Source organism: Microtus pennsylvanicus, chromosome 8 (genome assembly GCF_037038515.1).
Source record: "Microtus pennsylvanicus isolate mMicPen1 chromosome 8, mMicPen1.hap1, whole genome shotgun sequence".
In the NCBI taxonomy this organism is placed as follows: Eukaryota; Metazoa; Chordata; class Mammalia; order Rodentia; family Cricetidae; genus Microtus; species Microtus pennsylvanicus.
In genome coordinates, this window is record NC_134586.1 from 25,381,227 (window position 1) to 25,401,204 (window position 19,978).

General features: G+C 42.7%; 1 protein-coding gene and 2 pseudogenes across 1 annotated transcript in view; all 3 read right to left on the reverse strand.

Annotated features, from left to right (window-relative positions):
• Window positions 1-796: 796 nt before the first annotated feature.
• Window positions 797-1,442, reverse strand: LOC142855311 (PRELI domain containing protein 3B pseudogene; annotated as a pseudogene).
• Window positions 1,443-2,324: 882 nt separating this feature from the next.
• Window positions 2,325-10,634, reverse strand: LOC142855312 (DNA-binding protein inhibitor ID-2 pseudogene; annotated as a pseudogene).
• Window positions 10,635-13,780: 3,146 nt separating this feature from the next.
• The window catches only part of LOC142856068 (alpha-1-inhibitor 3-like), a 49,142-nt gene continuing 42,944 nt past the window's right edge, over window positions 13,781-19,978 (reverse strand). The window contains exons 31-37 of the mRNA XM_075982869.1: window positions 19,586-19,804; window positions 19,296-19,423; window positions 17,202-17,292; window positions 16,498-16,566; window positions 15,533-15,635; window positions 14,241-14,282; window positions 13,781-13,925 (exon numbers count right to left, since the gene is read on the reverse strand). Coding sequence (XP_075838984.1) covers window positions 13,909-13,925; window positions 14,241-14,282; window positions 15,533-15,635; window positions 16,498-16,566; window positions 17,202-17,292; window positions 19,296-19,423; window positions 19,586-19,804 — 669 coding nt within the window. The 3' untranslated portion in view covers window positions 13,781-13,908. The remainder of the gene's footprint in view (window positions 13,926-14,240; window positions 14,283-15,532; window positions 15,636-16,497; window positions 16,567-17,201; window positions 17,293-19,295; window positions 19,424-19,585; window positions 19,805-19,978) is intronic.

The following is a 19,978-nucleotide window of genomic DNA, read 5'->3' on the forward strand; positions in this document are numbered from 1 at the left end:
GGGAACTATCTGCTGGAGCCTGGTGGGCCCAGCAGTGGATACCCACGGAAATACAGTGACAACAGCCTCCCAGGGGCTATAGAGGCTGTAGCTCAGAGGTAAGGAGAAAGTCCTCATGTCCCCTCCCCTTCCTTGACTGATTTTTGATAGGGCTTGTCTTGTATAGGCCCAAACAGCAGTTTTTTTGTTTGTTTGTTTTGTTTTGTTTTTGAGGCAGGGAATGTCTTTCTTCATTAAGTCACAAAACTTTGGCAAATCAATACACTACCCATTAATAAAATAAAATACTATTTTTGCTGGAGTCATATATTACCTTAGTGCTAATTTTCACTCCAAAAATATCATTTAAATACCAAATCCAAACACTGGTTTCTAACAGGGCAAGTTATTTTATACAAATTAATGTCATTTGAAATTATACAATGTCTCTTTTTAAAGTGAGTTCCTCATGTAGGAGATTCTAGTTCACCGCGTTGGGCAACTGTGTGCACCCGAGGGCAGCCGGCCTTTGTTCTGGTTGGTCCACAGTCACGTAGCGTCTCAATACCTAAAAGGCTAAGATTCTATACTTAAGGAGACTCGAGACCAACATCAATTTCTTCTAAGCACCTAAACAACAACAAACAAGCCTGTTAACTGCCCACGTGAACACAAGACTCCAGCCAGCCCCTCATCCCTTCCACCTCAGATGAATACTTGACTCAGACCCTCTCCATCTTTTGTTTTGATCAAAAGTCACAGCCTTTCCCCAGCTCATTAAAAAAATAATAAAATCTACCTAAGTAGCTATATTCTTTTAAATAACAAATAAATATGATGTCAGCTTGAAGAATCCTAGGTCCCTGCAGCTGCACACCAATTTCCATTTTTCCACCAACGCTGCTGCGGCCGCCATTGGGGTCCTTATGCTTCCTCTGGTTGACGCTGTCAATTCTTCAGTCTCGGCGTTCAGTCTTTGGATCTCCCATTCCATGGCGTCTCGGTTTTTGTTAGCGTTGGAAGATATGGTGCTTGCCATGAGTCCTTCAAGGTAGCTGCTGAGCCTGACCCCTTTCACGGTGAGGATGGCTTCCTGGGTCAGGACAGTTTTCTCTGGGTGCTGGGGGTGCGGCTTGTACATGAGCCTCTCGACGACTGAGACCGTATTTGTAAATGAGATGTCGGTGCTCCATTGTCTTTTTTATTGTGTCAACTACAGAACGCTCCTGCACGTATGTTTTTGTTCTTGCTGCACCAATAAGAGACTTCACAAAGGAAGGCTGGCCCCACTCTGTGCTGAGGAGCCTGTGGCTGCGCAGTTTTCCAGAGGGTTCTACTTGTCTGTCCAACACGTCAGTGCCAACTACACTTGGATTCGTGGGGTTTAGGCATTTCTGCATTGCAGCCATGCTAACCATTTCCTATGGGTGGTCAAAGACGTGCTCGGATGTCCAGATCTTCATGGTGCCAGCCGCCTGCTCGGTGTCTGGTGACGTTCCGGGACGAGGAGGCACAACAGCACAGTTTTAAATCAAATGTTCAATCTTTGCTAAAGAAGTTAAAAAAATGTTTCACACATGATTTTAATTTGCATCACTGCTGTTAAGAATGGTAACATCTTGCCGGGCGGTGGTGGCGCACACCTTTAATCCCAGCACTCGGGAGGCAGAGACAGGTGGATCTCGGTGAGTTCGAGGCCAGCCTGGTCTACAAGAGCTAGTTCCAGGACAGGAACCAAAAGCTATGAAGAAACCCTGTCTCGAAAATCCAAAAAAAAAAAAAAAAAAAGAAAAGAATGATAGTATCTTTTCACATAGTGAAGAACTATTTGTATTCCTTTTTCTGTGAACTAATAGTTCAAAGCCTGTATCTTTCTTTTAAAATACCCTTGATTTATTTTGTATAAAAAGGATAAATTTACAACTAAGCTTTTATAAAAAGCTTAGCATAAGTATATCATTATATTTTTATGCATAAATAGGTATACCACTATACCAGAAAATTTAAATAGAGTCCACACAGCATCCATATCTATATCTATCCAATTCAGTAGACTCATATCAATTTATTTAAATAACCGAATACTGGCTTCTGGTATTCATACCTCACCTTTGAAAAAGGCAAAGTTGGCTTAGGTTGGGCAATTCCTTGTGATTTTTGATGTTTTTCATGCCCCCAAGGTAGGAATAGTATATAGAGAAAACCTTCCACCTGTAGAAAGGGCGATGGAAGTATCTCATAAACAATGGTCCGTGCAGGATACTCCTGGGGAAGATGATTACTCTTAGTTTTTCTTCTGCTTGTTTTCTCTTATAAAAGGTCCCTTCAGCTTGTTCTCCATTTATTCAGCCACAGAATATTTTGCTGTTGTTTGACATCAGCTCAGAAGGGAGCAGATGTCTGCAGGACCGGATGCCAGTGACCCTGTTCAGGGTGATCAGGGGCATCCCAGATGCCTGGTTCTGCCCATGTCTCTGGTGTTCCAGGCTGATGTTCGTGGGGGTGAAGAGTCCAGGGCGATTTCCAGGTTCAAGATGTAAACAATGATATGATGCAGGATTTCCACCTTGGTCACCTTTTTCTATGGGATGCTGGGCGCCAGTTCCTTGAGCTTTGAGTAGCAAACACTCATGTTTTAGAGCAAGCTCACTGGGTGGTCCACCAGAGTTTTGCCCCAGGAGATGCCCAAGATGTGGTCTGACAGGCTGTTTTCTTAATGGATCTCACCTGACTGAAGGCTTTCTACCTGCTCTTACAAGGAGAGTCCAGGAGGGAGCTGCTGCTGGTGGGCTCAGTGGGCTGCAGGGTACCAGGCTTTGTTCAGAATCCCGAGCCTTTATCTTAAAACAAACAAACAAACAAACAGACGAAAGAGTGTGTGAAAGACACTTTCCTAATGGACTGAACCAGTTGGGGTGGTGTGAGCCTGTTCGCCCTATTGAGGCTTCAGGGTTATTAAGCTCCTGCACCAATGATCACTCTGGGACACAGTAGGACCTGCTTTCAAGAAATTGGCATGATCAAGGTGCACTTTTTAAATAGAATCTCATCATATAGCACAGGCTGGCCTTGACCTTATGGTGACCTTTCTGCCACTACACAGTGCTTCACACGTGCACGGAAGTCGCTTGGGTGTGAAGTTAGTGGAAAACATCCTGTCTTGGTTTGTTCATCTCCTAAGTAACAATGCGATAGAATTTCCCTCCAGTGTAAGAAATTTCGATTTTTCACATACCAACCATCATCATGTATTTTATGAGTTTCTGGGTTTACATAATCCAAACCATTCCTTTTTACATTTTAAGAGTTCATAAAACAAGTTTTCCACATTTTCACATAGTGCATTTTTATTTATTTCCTGCTTAAATATTTAAAGCCTTTGGAATTTATGTTGGTGCAAGGTATGACTTTTCCACCAAGCCTGTATACCTGCTGCTATAACACTGATGGACGGATCCACTGCTTCAGAACTAATTCAGAACCTTACCTACGTCGTATATCACCTCCCCTGCAAGCAGATAAGCTTATCACTTTCTATTTTTCACTGAGTAGTGTTTTTCCTCAGTTATCTATTCCACAGTTCAAATTATTGCATCATGATACAGTTTAGATGCAACAAACCTGTCCATTATGTTTCCTCATTAGAATTCCTCTTTGCTCATCTTTTTCTACTTGTGTATTGGAATCATATTGGTAGACTTGAGTTTTCATACTGACTTGCTATTCCCTTTGTTTAAATGATCAGCACCCATCGTGGTTTTCAGTAGTGTTTTATTCAGATAGTTCCTTAATGCACATAACTTCTGATCATATTTCCCTTCTGTTATCTTTTCTCATACCCACTTCCTTCTTTCTATGCCCCGAACGGTCCCCGTTTTCTTTCCTACCCCCTTTTCCCCTAAATTCCATGTGTGCGAGAAAACGTGTGATGATGTCCTTGCAAGGCTGGCTTGTTTTGCTTGTAGGAAGATAGAATTCAATGAACTTGCAGGCAAATGACATAATTTTGTTTTTATAATGGATGAATAAAGGTCCTTTGTGTGTATAACCACACTTGTAAAGATCCCTCCATCTGTTCATGAGGGTGACTCGGTGCTTGGCGGCTAGGAATAGCACTGTGATAAACACGGCTGCAGTTATTCCTACACAGTAAGCTGACTTTGATTCTTCGGGTTAAAGAAGTGATGTGCTAACTAGCCTTATGCCACTGCGACACAAGCTAGAGTTATCTGAGAGGAGGAAACCTCAATTCGGAAGATGCCTTCATAAGACCTGACTGTAAGCAGGCCTGTAGGACATTTTTTTAATTAGTGATTGATGGGGGGGAGCAGACCATTGTGGGTGGTGCCACTCCTAGGCTGCTGGTGGTCCTGGGTTCTATAAGAAAGCAGGCTGAGCAAGTCAGGGGAAACAAACCAGTAAGCTGCTCTCCTCCATGGCCTTTGCTTCAGCTCCTACCTCCAGGATCCTGCCCTGCTTGAGTTCCTGCCCTGACTTCCTTCAGTGATGAACTATGCTGTGAAACTATAAGTCAAATAAACCCTTTCCTCCTCGACTTGCCTTTGCTCATGGTGTTTCATCACAGCAACAGAAACTCTCAGACCGGGGATGTGTCTGGATGGTACCACACTCTGTTTCCAGCACAGGTTTCCATACTGATAAGGTGAATAATCCTCACCCACGTTTCCCCCACATCCTCACCAACATCCATTGCTTTAATTTTTTCACAGTAGCCATTCAGCCTGGGACAGTTAACACCCTGGTTTACTTTTTGATTTCCATTTCTTTGATGGGTCAAGAGAGTGAATGTTTTTTTCATATCTAAAAAGCGTTATGTGAATTTTTGTATTAATGGGACTAGAGGGTGAAGGTGGAGTTGTCTTGTGTCCCGGCAGTCACTTCCCAAATTAACCACTCAGAAACTTATTAATTACAAATGCCCAGCCAATAGCTTAGGTTTCTTTAACTCTTACAACTCAAGTTAACCCATTTTTTTTATTTTAAATTTGTTATTCATTTTACATACCAACCACAGTTCCCCTTCCCTCCCTCCTCCTTCTCTCCCCACCTCCCCCCCCCAGTTAACCCATTTTTATTAATCACTGCTTTTAATTCCCCTTTATTTCCAGTTTGCTTTCTGTCTGGTTCGTGACTCCTCTGGCTCCACCCTTCTTCTTCCCAGTGTCCCGAGTCTGGTTCTCCCACCCAACCTTTTTCTGTCCAGCTTCTTTGTTAAACCAATCACAGGGACATATATTCACACACTGTGAAGGAATATTCCACATTTCTCCTACCTGGTGTAAAATATGCTGTGATTGGTTTGTGGGTCAAAGTTATAACCCCACATTATAAAAGAACCTATGGTGACTGTCTAGGCCATCAAGATGTCCCTGACAATAGGTAACAACCTTCTGGGGTCTTTGACGGTTAAAGACTAAGAAATTAAACTTAAAGTTTTTCTTTAGTTATGATAAAAAAGGTAGATTAGATATGAAACTTTGGACTCACAAAGATAAAATAGAAAATAGAATATTTTTTCTGATTTTGCCAAATACAAATGACCGAATATTGTAACTGTAATTCTTTTTTTAAATTTTTTTTAATTTTTTAAATGTAACTGTAATTCTTAATTGATAACTTGTTTGTAGTATATAATTTTACTGTGTTCACATTAAAACCTTCCTTTATAATTTAGACACAAGCGGGAAATGCTCTGGAATATTTCTGTACACTGCTTAAATTAAGCTGTGATTGATTGGTTTTAAAAAGCTGGCTGGCCAATAGCTGGGCAGGATAAGGAAAACCAGACTAAGGACACTGGGAAGAAAAAGGGTGGAGTCAGAGGAGTCGCCAGAGTGACGTGGAGAGGAAATAGGAGGTGCAAGATGGAAGAGAGGTAGCGTCAAGTGGCTGAATGGCACTGTGGTGTTTATTTTTGAGGCTATTGTGAACGCAATATTTGTACCTTGAGTTTCATCCTGCTACTTTTCTGACAATATTTATCAGATATGAGTCATCTGCCTGAACCTTAGTGTCTTTTAAGACCATTATCATCTGCAAAAAGGGTAATTTGACCCCTTTGCTCTCTATCTGCATTCCTTTTATTCTTCTGGGTAGAATTCAAGTGCCGTTTCTTTTCTTTTCTTTTCTTTTCTTTTCTTTTCTTTTCTTTCCTTTCCTTTTCTTTTCTTTTCTTTTCAAGATAGGGTCTCACTATGTAGTCCAGGCTGGCTCAAAAATATAGAGGTCTACCCGCCTCTGCCCCCTGAGTGCTGGGATTAAAGATGTGCACCACCACACCCAGTGGAGTTCAAGTATTTTATTCAATAATAACGGCCAGAGAATGGACGTCTTTGTCTCATTCTTGATGTTAGAGAAAACGTTTTCAGTTTTTCTCAGTTTGCTGTGCACAATCTTTGCTCTGCTGAGGTTGTTCTTTCCGCTCTTAGTTTCTTCAGGTCTCTTTATGGTGTAGAAACACCTGATATTGTCAAACGCTTTCGACGTGTACTGACATGATCACGTGCTTCAGGACGCTTACTAGCCTGTCAAGCCACCCTTGCTTTCAAGAGCAGGAGACAACCTACTCTTAGCGCACGATCTTTTAAAAGGGAAATCACATTTGTGAATATTTGAGGACTTCTGTATCCAATAAATTGGTTTTTAGTGCCACCTTTTGTGTGTGTCCTTATCTGGGTCTGATGTCAGGGTAAGACAGTTTGTAGAAGCATTTTATTTGAGCTTTCTCTCCCATTCTCAGGACTTAAGAAGCATTCCTCTTTTCTATTTTATGAAATAGTGTGAGAAATAATTGTTCGTCCATTTTAGAATTCAGAAGTGGATCCAATTAGTCATTAGCTATTCTTGTTAGGAAATTATTGCCACTTCAGTTTCATAGCTCATTATATAGCGAAATGGCTAAGGCAATGCTATCTTGTCCGACTATTTTCTATTTTGTTTCTGCCTCCACACTCCTCAACCTTCTATACCCCGCCCCCATGGCCACACCCTCCTGGGCCATGCTTTCGAGACTGTCTGTGACCCTGACCACAGTCCAGACCTATTAACCAAAATAATTGATGTTTGAGCAGGCAGAAACATAAAACTAAAATAACCAAGAGGAAGTGTAAGTCAAAAATAATTGTCATGTGGTGTCTGGAAAATACCACCAAGCGCTGCAAAAAGACAGAAGTTGCTCTGAGCCCCCTCAAACATTGATGTCATTGTGGTTTTTGTCTTTAAAAATGCTGTTCCCTAACCTTTGGCACCAAGAGACTTTGAGGCATAAGTCTGTTCTTGGTCACCCACTAATGAAATAATTCATATATTTTGATCAGTATAATTAGCATGGTTGCCAATAACTGTCTCCTGCGGACCATTTCATTAGAACTGTTTACATTGTTGATGTCTTGGTAAATCACACATATGACTGGAAATGTACACACTTCATCAGTCATGCACATGCTCAGAAATTTATTATTTCCTCTAGATTTTCTGATTTACTGGAGTTTAATCTTTTAACATAATCTTTAACTATCATCCCCCACCCTCACAAACCTCTCCTCTGACTGGAGGGCTACAGTGATAGTTTATGTTTCCTGGAGTTAATGTCATGTTAAAGTCTCTGTCCAGTTGTTCTCTGGGGATCTAACTTTTGCTTTCTCTTCAGTGTGAATTTACCCTGATAAAGGCCCAAGGCCCTTGTAGGGAAAGAACCATCGACTGTGTCCATGTTTAATGTTACCAGGGTGTTTCCTTAAGAAGGCCAACTTCCCTTCTCTGTAAGCTGGCTTTGATGGTTTCTATAGTTCATCCAGAGTTTTATACACTTGACCTGAAACTCTTCTGTTTATAGAAATCAAGTGAGGCGTCAGGAGGCTGATTTATATTATTTGTAGACATGGCCATAATTAGCCCACCCAGTGGGCCTGTGGAAGTCACATCATTCTGTCGCTTTGATTCTACTCTTGACTGTGATAACCACACTCTCATGGACTCAGTGGTTCTGAGCCTTTAAGATTTGGAAGTCTTAATTCCCAACATGGTGCTATTGAGATATAGGGGCCTTTGGGAACTTATTAGACCGTGAACATGGACTTTTCACCCACACAGTGTCCTTTTAGGAAAAGCCCAGAGACATAGTTTGAAGACTGTGACCACATTTCAGCAGACCGACTAGTCAATAAAAGCCGTGGAGTAGGGAGGAACATTTTCAGAAGCTCCAGGGCCTGACTCCTGTCCAGCAGTGCCATGGGCTGGACCACTGTTCCAGTATGGAATTTAGTCCCTCTGTCCATGTGGGTCTGCCCTGAACGGCGGGACTACAGCTTTAGCAGGTTAAAGAGAATCGAATATTAGGTTAGATACTGCGTTGCTGTATTTTATCATTTTGTCTTTTCAAAGTTATTTCCCTTTCCTTGTCTCTCTTCCTTTTGGCCATTTCATTTTATCCATTCTTTAAGAATTTTATATATCTATACAATGTATAAAATAGTTATACAATATAAAGATATTTCTACAATGATATTTTGATCATGTCACCCACATGGTCCTCTCCCAACTTCATCTTCCCCTTTCTTTCTTCTTCTTCCTCTCGATTTTCCGCTCTTATAATCCGCTGAGTCCAGTTAGAGCTGTCTGTCTGCCTGTGGGTCCTTGGATGTTCAAGGGTCATCCCTTGGAGTGTGTTGTCCAATTCCTTACTTTTTGCATGGTGTTAATAGAGAGCAGTGCTTATATTTATAACCATTGCTGCCACCATGTGGTCATCTTTCATTACTGTACTGGGGGGTAAAAGGCTCCAACTTCTGACTTTAACGCGAAAAGGGAACACACACACACACACACACACACACACACACACACACACACGCAACTCCAAACGGTGATGCGAAGAATCTGAGACCTGCATCCAGCGGAGCTCATATGTGCTTCATAACAGCATTCGTTCTTTAAAAACCATTCATCTGCATGTAACCTAGTTTGAATAATTTCCTAGTCCTAATCTCATCTCAAAGTAAGATGCATAACGACTCTGGAAACGCATTGCTGATCCCGTCTCTTTACCGAAGTGGATTCCAGAGGAAAAAAAAAATGCATAGGAAGCTGGGCCTAATCTCCAGAAAAGTCTCCACTGCTAAAATCTCTCAGGAGACTTCCATTTTGTTCTAGAACTTACTGTATTGGCCCAAATAATTTTGGCTGTCCCTGAAAATGAAATAACAAACGTTTTAAGAAGTAGAAGTTCACGTGAGACAGATCTGTGCAACTGCCCCGCAGCAGCTCTGTCCTCCATTCCTTGTCGTCCCACACCGCATCTGAGTACACAACCACCGCTCTTTGCTGTTGGTTTTCATTTTGTTTTTTTTCAGACAAGGTTTCTCTGTGTATCCCTGGCTGTCCTGGAACTCACTCTGTAGACCAGGCTGGCCTCAAACACAGATTTTCCCCTGCATCTGCCTCCCGAGAGCTAGAACTAAAAGCCTGGGCCACTAGGCCCACATCACAACCACTGTTTTTAAATGATCCCCCCCAAAATCATTATTAATAATTATTAAATTAAATAATTACTAAATTAATCTCACCTCATAGCTCCAGTCTCCTAGTGGCATAAACAAGCACAGGCATCATGTTTTGTTAAGACAGCCTTTTGTTTACTGCAGCAAGTATTTGCCACAATCAACCTAGACAGGCTTGATTCATTTAGACTGATCAGTCGTCCCTGCTCTTTTAGGTTTCGTGGTGAGGTGGCACAGAGCTCACAGTGCAAAGCTCAGTAGAGAACTTATTTCATGGCTTAGAGAAAAAGTAAGCCAGTGAGTACACTCCAGGTCCCACTAGCCCTGAGAGGACACCATCCAGCTCTTAACATTTCCCTCTCCTCCCTAAAGGAACTAAGGCCTTGACAGCTGGGCCCCCATGTTAGAGGCTTGGTCCTCAACCTGTGCTACTATTGAGGGTGGGGGTGGGACCTTAAAAGGGGCTGACCAATGGGAGCAAGACAGGTCACTGAGGAGATTATGGGACTCTGTCCATTTCTTTCTCTCTTTGGAAGGCTGATCCTGAAGTGAGTGACTTTCCCCTGTGACATGCTGCCTTGCCACAGGCTCAGAAAAACAGACTAACTAACCATTAGGGTTTGAATCTCAAATGTCCCCACAGGCTCATGTGTTTAAACACCTGATTATCAGTTGGTGGTTCCCAGGTTGAGAGGATACAGTTCATTGTGATCACCAGTTCGTCAGTGGGTGGTTTCTAGGTCGAGGGGATACAGCCCATCGTGGTCACCTGGCCATCAGCTGGTGGTTCCCAGGTTGAGAGGATACAGTTCATTGTGGTCACCTGGCCATCAACTGGTGGTTCCCAGGTCGAGGGGATACAGTTCACTGTGGTCACCTGGTGTCAGTGGGTGGTTTCCAGGTCTAGGGGATACAGCCCATTGTGGTCACCTGGTCATCAACTGGTGGTTTCCAGGTCGAGAAGATACAGTTCATTGTGGTCACCTGGCCATCAGCTGGTGGTTCCGAGGGTGAGGGGATACAGCCCATTGTGGTCACCTGGCTGTCAACTGGAGGTTCCCAGGGTGAGGGGATACAGCCCATTGTGGTCACCTGGCCATCAGCTGGTGGTTCCCAGGGTGAGGGGATACAGCCCATTGTGGTCACCTGGATGTCACCTGGTGGTTCCCAGGTCGAGGGGATACAGCCCTTTGTGGTGGGGAAAGAATAATGGCTAGGAATGTTTAGGTCCAAGGATGTAAGAACTTACGAAACAAATTCCTCATACTCCATAGATCGAGAAGCAGACAGAACTTGGCTGGGCTAGAATTCTCAAACTTCACCCTACTGCCATCCAGGACCGATATCCAAAAGATCTCACAACCTCTCAAAACAGCACCAGCTTGGGACCAAGCATTTCTCAGACACCCAAGCCTGTGGGGACATTCTGCATTGAAACCACAACACCTTCTATGACATAACAGGTTTATCATTACCGTTTTCAACAGGATTTTCAATCTGTCAGTCAGGATAGCTATTTTAATGGCACTAAAGGACACTCTTTTTACCTTTGCAAAAAATGTTTCTACCCAGATGTATTATATATTTTTCCCCCTTTTGCTGGAAACTGAATATAAGTCGCTGTGATTGGTTTAATAAACAAGCTGACTGGCCAATAGCTGAATAGGACAAAGTTAGGTGGGAAAGCCAAACAGAGAATGATGGGAGGAGGAAGGGCGGAGTGAGTGAGGGAGACAGAGAATGAACTAGACACACCAAATGGAACAGAGGCAAAAGCCATATGCCTCGGGGTAGCACACGGATGAATAGATATGGGTTAAGTTGTAAGAGCTAGTTAGTGACAACCCTGAGCTTTTGGTTGAACTTTTATGATTAATATTGACTCTCTGAGTTGGTTATTTGGTAAACAGCTGCAGGTTATTTGGGAGCAGGCAGTCAGTACAGAAAAACTCTGCCTACAGTTGACACACTTAAGAATGCAGGTCAAAATGCACAGATGACCTCAGAGTCTGTGTCAGCATGCACAGGGCCTAAGTGGGTCTGAACCAGACACAGTGGGGTCCTAGAGATGAAAGAAGAAGTAGGCACATGCCTCCATCCCTAACCCAGGAGCAATCTCTGATTGATAAGTACTTGATGTAGTGGTGTATTATTTGCATTTTGATAAATAAATCTTGCCTGAAGAGCAGAGGCAAAACTAAAGCTATTAGAGCTCAGGCAATGGTGACACACACCTTTAATCCCAGGATTCAGGAGACAGTCAGATGGACCTCCGTGAGTTCAAGGCCACCCTGGGCTACACAAGATCAATGCCGAAACAAATCCAGGTGGTGGTGGCTCACAATTGTAATCCCAGTCCTAGAGAGTCACACTCCTTTAATCCCAGCACAGGAGGGAATCTAAAATTGGAGGAGAGAGAGGCTTAGTCATCTTAGTTTTGTGGTCACCCAGCCTTGGTAGAGAGAGGTAAGACTTCTCTATTGGCTTTGCTTTTCTGGTTTAAGGTTGAGATTTATTTATCAAAATATAAATAATATACCACTACAACTTGCAAAGGAAAATTTAGTTTCCTCCCAGAGATATTCATTGGGAGAGTTGGCTGCATGTCCAGCAGTAGACAGTCAAAAAAAAAAAAAGTAAACTGAACAGCATCTTTGGAAGTTCCTTATCTCACAGTGTCGTGTCAGGGCTCTTCCCTTTTTCTTTTAAATTTTATCTTATTTTTAGTTTTTGGTTTTTTGAGACAGGATCTCTCTGTGTGTAGCTCTGGTTGTTTAGAACTCACTCTGTAGACCAGGCTGGCCTTGAACTCACAGAGATCCACCTTTTTTTGCCTCCCAAGTGCTGAAATTAAAGGTATGCACCACCACTGCCAGCCCCGTATTTTATTGTATTTATATACTCTTTTTCTCTTTGTACCTTACGTGTCCTTTGAGTATATATTATGGTTTTCTCTTTACTGTTTTAATGGGATTCCCATGTGTGTGAGCAAGGGGGTCTCTGTGTCTATATCTGTTTCTTGTGCATCTCCTTGGCTCACTTCCTTCTGTATGTTTTGTCTTATTCTTATGTGTTGGTTTTTGTTCTATCATCATATAATATCATATTATATATTATAATTATCCCTTAGAAACCTATTTCTTTTCTTTCTTTTTCCCCTTTTTTTTGGGGGGGGGGCTTGAGACAGGGTTTCTCCGTGTAGTCCTGGCAGTGCTGGAATTAGCTCTGTAGACCAGGCTGGTCTCGAACTCAAGAGATCTGCCTGTCTCTGCCTCCCCAGTGCTGGGATTAAAGGGGTGTGCCATCACTGCCTGGCTACTGTTTGTTTCCTAATGAGAGGCAAACATGAGATGGGTTGGGATGGGAGAGGAGGGGGTAACTGGGAGGAATAGAGAGAAGGCAAAGTCTAATCAATACATATTATATGAGTCAAAAAATTCTATTTTAATAAAAGGGAAAAAATTTAAAAACTGCTGATCAAGTATTCTGTCATTGAGTTGTAATCCCTGCCTTTTGAGTTTTTGAGATAGAGCTGGGTTATGAAGGCCAGGCACACTGGAACTTTCTCAGTAGCCTCGAAGGCTCTTGGATTGGCTTTCCTCCTGCCTCATCCTCCAACAGTGCTCTGAATGCAGCTTGAACCACCACTTCTTGCTTGCTGCACAGCCCTGTTTCACTAATACACCTAGCGGGACTTTTCTTACAGAGGAAAGGTTGTCATGAACCTCTCTTCATGCTCTGGGGGTCTGTATTATTGAGCAGTGTGGTAAAGCCTTCCCAATTTTCGCAATATGTAGGTGGAGTTTTTCTGTGTCCCGGCAGTCAACCCCAAATAACCACAAGAGACGTAATATCAATTATAAATGCTCAGCCAATAGCTCAGGCGTATTGCTAGCTACTCTTACATTTTAAATTAATCCATATTTCTTATCTACCCTTTGCCACATGGTTTGTATTTTCTTTCAACATGAAACAATTGTCTTGCTTTTCTCTGTATCTTTCATGGCTCCTGAGACTCCACTCTTCTTCTTGTCTGTGTCCTCCATGTCTTGCTGTTCCACCTCCTGCCTAGCTGTTGGCCAGTCAGCTCTTTTATTAAACCAGTCAGAAGGTGCCTTGGCAAAGACACATCTTCACAGTGTCCAAAAAGATTATTCCATATCAACAATACATGTTCTTCTGTTTGAATGTTACTTTTGTACTTTGCAAATGTGGGGTCTGGTGCAAGGCACTAAATGAGCATGGAGTAAATTTGGATTGAGTGAGGAAAGAATCAAAGAGACTCTCTGTAAGTGTGCATTTATTTATCACGCTTGTTCAGTTTTTATATTACAAAGACAAACAAAAATCACCATCTTGAAGATTCCTGGGTTTGGGGACTTCAGCAACGTCTTGCCCACAGATATGAATTTCAATAATTTTGTTTCTCTGTGTATGTGGAGAGAAGAAACAACACATTGATGAATATAATTCTAACTGGGTACTGACAGTAGGGTTTTCTGCAGGAAAACAAACTGGTCATGGTGGAGAACGGGGTCCATGGAATTTTCTTCCATAAGCTACGGTACACTTTAGCAAGGAAGCTAGAGTAGTCTTCCAAGGGCAGTGTGCCCATCCCAAGGTGCACGTTTCTGTGTTTTCATACCGTGGGAGAGGCCTGAGCTAATCTAACAAAAATTCTGGGTAGTTTTGGAGGGGAAGAGGTCAGAGGAAGGCTTGCCGCAAGGAGTGCTAGGGGCTTACCTGAGCTGCAGGGGGCGCTGTATTCAGCGAAAGCCACTTCATCTGAAAGACAGGGAGAAAAATTGAGAAGGGGAGTTTTGATGCGAGAGGGTTTTGTGGAGCGCAGTTGATGTTTTAGGACTGGCCAATTTTCTCATTCAGGGCCTGGATGACTACTGAAAAGTCTTCTCTCTGGGGACATCAGACAAACTAAGCAGAGGAATTTCTCCCCTTGAAGCCACTGGTTGACACCTTTTTCCTGGGTCCGGAAAAGGCGCTTATTGCCATGCCTGATGATCACAGTGAGTTCCGTCCTTAGGATCCACATGGCAGAAGGCGAGAGCCCCTTCCCCCAAATTGCCCTCTGACCTCCAGAAGCACCGTGACACGCCTCCCTCTCATGAAATAAATAAAGAAATGTGCAAACAGCCCCAGAGTAAATTACCCTGCGGAGGAAATCGAAGTGCGCTTATCCTACAGTGTTTGAGCAGAGGGCTGGGAGTGACGTGTAGACCTGTAGCCTCTCACATGACTTCCTATATTTCTGATATTTTTTCCTTCATTGTTTCTTGATCTCTTCTAATCTGAAACATCTGTCACAGAAAACCCCCATTTAATTCCCCAGCTCTGGCTTTGCGCTCTCTCTCTTTGGTCATCAGTGACCACTCAGGCTATAATTCTCTCTCATCCTTTTATTCCTACGATAATTATTTGTATGATTCTTCATTGCTGCGTTGCTATATTCAGAAGAAGATTTGTCTATCTTTTAACCTATAGACACTTCTTGGCAAAACGTTTGGTCCCTTGGGTTATATGGACCTGTTTGGTCCTGCATGATTGTTTGGTGGTCAAATAAGTTGAAATCTTATAAATATTTGTCATACTCATATTCTGTAGGGATAAGTCCCGCCCCTTGGGGTGCGTGTTCGCCTTGGGCTAATGTCTGCCTATAAATTTGGCGAGCGTGCTCCCAGCTGGCTCTTCTGCTTTCCTGGTCTCCGCGGGAACGGTGGTTCTGTAAGTCTATTTCTACATTAAAACTATATATATTTTTACAATCTGTCTGCATTCGTTTACGCCGCTACAATATTCTTTTATTAAGAGCTGACTTGGCCAATCTGGCCTATATAATGTGTCACTGTCTCAAAAGTAATTATTTTAAAAACGGGGTGCGATGGTGTATGTCTGTAATATCAGCATTTGGGAGGCGGAGTCAGGAGGTTTGAGAGTTTGAGGCCAGCGTGGGTTAGATAGTGAGAAGCTGTCATAAAGAACTCAAGCTGCTTTAGGGTCCTTCCTGATCTCTTGCTCACCTGTCTCATAGTAGTCGTAGACTTTCACGATGGCAGGCTGCAGGTTCATTACTGGGATGTCTTGTTGAATGACGAAGGAGAAGGTCAGTGTCTGATTGGTCACCTGGCCAAGAGAGAGAACTAAGTCCAGAATCTCTGAGGTGGCCGCTGTTCTCCTTCAGGTTTTGGATTCTGAGAAGCAGCTTATGCATTGGGTAGCATTTAACTCACAGTCACTGCTCACACGTGTGGATGCTGATGTGGGTTTTAGAGTAGGGTCCTGAGGAACTGAAGCAGAGGCTCCTGGGAGTATGTCAGGCTTTCCTAGTCTATTAAACTATTCCAAAAATCCATATTCCTCCTTAATGTGCGATATAGGACACTCAGGACCCTATGATAAGTTCCAGGATGTCCAGCAATGAGAAAAAAGAATTTAAAAATTACTCTTAAATTATTATTAGCGGTATTTTTATTGTTATTATTATCATTATTAGTGTGTCTGTGTGTGCATGTGTATATCAGTGGTGGCCAAAACAGGGCATCAGATCCACTGGAACTGGGGTTACAGGCAGTTGTGAGTTGGTGTGGACTCTGGGAACTGAACTCTGGTCCTCTGCAAGAACAGTAAGTGCTCTTAACTGCTGAGCCACATCTCCAGGCCAGGGAAAGAGAATTTAAAATATCAACTAGTATGAACAGAGGGAAGGTGTCTCTCCAAAAGGCTTCCCCTAGAATTGTTTTTCTTCTGCCTTATGTCTCCCACAAAGACATGTCTGGGGAGGCAGGAAGGACCCTCACCTGATCCACATAGATCAAGGGCTGGGCACCTATACATGTCTGGAAGGCAAGAAGGACCTCACCTGATCCACATAGATCAAGGGCTGGGCACCTATACATGTCTGGAAGGCAGGAAGGACCTCACCTGATCCACATAGATCAAGGGCTGGGCACCTATACATGTCTGGGGAGGCAGGAGGGATCCTCACCTGATCCACATAGATCAAGACATTGCTGGTGCTCACTTCTGTTCTGCTCACGTGCTCTGATCTTTCAAGCTGAAAATGAGATAAAATATCTGTGTTACTGAAAAAGCAAAGGCCTTAGGGGGAGAAAAGGCAAATGCACTGTGGGATTGAAGGTGATAGAAAGGTAATGTTACCAACTCATTTAAATGAATGAGAAGAAACTTCCCTGATAAGAATGAAGATACGTTCAGGAAATTGTGAAGGCTGCTCTACCAGAGACCTGACTTAGTGATGGATATTTTTGACTTTTGTTTGAAGGTGAAGTAGTCCTGCATTTGATAGTACTTACTAATCTCATCTCTGTGCAAGTTTCTTTCTCTGTACTCCGCTGTTGATCTTAGTTTGTTGTTAATTTTTATAGTTCTTAAAGCACCACATCTATAATTTTGGTATTTAATAATATTTCCCCTGAATCATTATTGACCAGGTTGATTACACTTTAAAAAATTATTGTTAGCTAGACTGTGGACTCAGTGAACTCAGGCACTTTCTTCTATTTCTCCTGCTGGCCTCTACCACAGTAGTCACCTATACTTACAATCCTAAAAATCCAATTTTGTTAGGTTAGTACTAATGTTGCTTTGATGCAAATCGGCATTATTGCAATCATGTTGGCATGCTCCTGGTCTGAGGAGACAGAAAATCCAAACATCTGGTTTACCTACCTTTTTCACTGTTGCTTTCAATGGAATGAAACCAGATACCATCTTCACATCAACAATCACCATGTTGGAGGCTGGGCGACTCCCTGTGTAACTGCAGACCAGGGAAGTGGATGAAGAAGTGACTTTAATACTTCGAATCTTTTCTCCATTGAGGTCCAGCACTAATTCCTGATAGGCCCTGTGTGATTTTTTTTTCTATACCTCAAAGTACGTGAGCTTCACTGTCAATATAAATAGTTCTGAAAATAGAATGTATAACAATAACATCTGAAGGGTTCATTAAAAATAGATGAATCCATGGGGCTTGCTGGCCAGTCAGCATAGTCTGCTTAACAAGTCTCAGGTCAGTAAAAGACCTTATCTCAAAAAGCTGGTATGTATGGAATCTGAGGACTGATGATTGATGTTGTCCTCTTTGTCTCTGTCTCTATCTCTCTCTCGTAGGATTCCCCTTCATATGCTGTAAATACTATTGGTTAATAAAGTAACTGACTAAACTGAATGCTGGGAGAAAGGAGGCAGAGTCAGAGAGAAGCCTTGTAGCCCCCTCTGGAGACAGACGCTGGATGGAACTTTACCCAGTAAGCCACAGCCATGTGGTGATACACAGATTAGTATAAATGGGTTAAATTAATATGTAAGAGTTAACCAATAAGAAGCTGGAGCTAACAGGCCAAGCAGTGATTTAAATAATATAGTTTCTGTGTGATTATTTTGGGGCTGAGCAGCTGGGAATGACCAAGCGTCCAACATTCTCTCTCTCTCTCTCTCTCTCCTGTTTCACACACACACACACACACACACACACACACACACACACACACACACACCACTGTTGTGGAATATTTGTTTAATGATGCAAAGATGTGTTGCATTCTTTTATGTTGCATTTGTTTAACAACTCTGTAAAGATGTGTTATTTTGCCTGCCTAAAACACTTGATTGATCTAATAAAGAGCTGAATGGCCAAGAGTTAGGCAGGAGAGAGGGATAGGCAGGGCTCCCAGGCAGAGAGAATAAATAGGAGGAAAAAATCTAGGCTTCAGAAGAAGAGCAAGGAGGGAGAAAAGGTGAAGAGGAGGATGCCAGGGGCCAGCTACCTGCTACACACCCAGCCATGGAGTAAGAAGGAAAGCAAGATATAAAGAATAAAGAAAAGTAAAAAGTCCAGGGGCAAAAGGTAGTTGAAGAGAAACAGGATAATGTAAGTTAGAAAAGCTGGCTAGAAACAAGGCTGAGGCTGGGCATTCATAAAATAAGAATAAGTCTCAACGTATTTATTTGGGAGCTGAGTGGCAGGCTCCAAAGAGTGATAAGACCAACGACACTTGCCACTCTGTGGAGAACAAGACGATGGGACACACTGTGGATGTCTTCTTTCCATTCAAGAGACCTTCAGTCTTTGCAGTTAGCCCCCACTGCTGGTTGTATTTGACAAGTGTCCAGAAGAATAGAATATCGTTTTCCCCTCTAGAAAAATGGAATCTTAAAAGACCAGGAAGGCTTGGCTTTGCTGGTGAAGAATAGTACACATTACCTATCTATTTTACTATGATAGCAGGTGAGAAAGGAACCCCCAAAGTAGACTGATTAGAGATTATGATTCTATAATCTTCCATTGTTCACTTTGCTGAAGTCAAGAATTTTTTTATAGTCAAAGCAAAATCTTTTTCTTTTCTTTTTGTTTTTAGATTTACTTCTTATGTATACAGTGTTCTGCCTGTGGGCCAGAAGAGGTCACCAGATTGAATTATAGTTGGTTGTGAGCTACCATGTGGTTGCTGGGAATTGAACTCAGAACCTCTGGAAGAGCAGTCAGTGCTCCTAACCTCTGAACGATTTCTCCAGCCCCAACAAAACAAAATTTTAATGAAGAAACTTGCTTTAGATATCTCTTGAACCCATTCTGGAAAGACAACACAGTAATAGGAGAGAGAGAGAGAGAGAGAGAGAGAGAGAGAGAGAGAGAGAGAGAGAGAGAGAGAGAGAGAGAGAGATAGAAGAGAGAGAGAGAGAGAGAGAGAGATAGAAGAGAGAGAGAGAGAGAGAGAGAGAGAGAGAGAGAGAGAGAGAGAGAGAGAGAGAGACTCATACCTGATTTCTACTGAGATCTGGAAGCTGTTGTGGCCTTTGGGGTTATCACAGGTCAGAGGTACTGTCTGTACCCGCAGAGCAAATGCAAACTCCTGTTTCTCCAAGTGCACGTTGTATTTCAGCGTTGTCTGATAAGTAGTGGATAGAAATACTTTACCTCCATTGCACCGGGTCCTTGGACTGATTTCTCCCAGTTTGAGCATAATGTGTGCAGGTAAACAAAGGGAGACTTTCCGTTTTGGGGGAAGCAGGCTCACAGCTACATACCCACAACTTCTCCAGAATTTTACCTGAGTGTGCACACATCCTTCCCCTGACACGTTGATGTCATAGTTCCCAGGGATGTTTGGTAGTGAGACTTGCTGCAGTAACAGGCGGTTACTGTTCTCTACTTGGAACTTTCTGGAAAATGTCCCTGAAGACTGGATGGTCACCAAAGGAGTTTTCTGACTTCTGGTAAAAGTCGCTGCTCCGTACATGGACAAAGCATGGAGAGCCACCACGGTGTCCTGCGAGGGATGAGTGTAAAAGTTCAGGGTAGCATCAGTGTGGAAGGGTTAGGGTTCTTCCTGGATCTGTGACAAAAGGTTTTGTCTCCAGTTATTCAATCTCTAGACTTTAGGAAATATTTGAGAATCAAAGACATTCACATAATTTCCCTCCTTAAACAGAGTGCCCTGGCA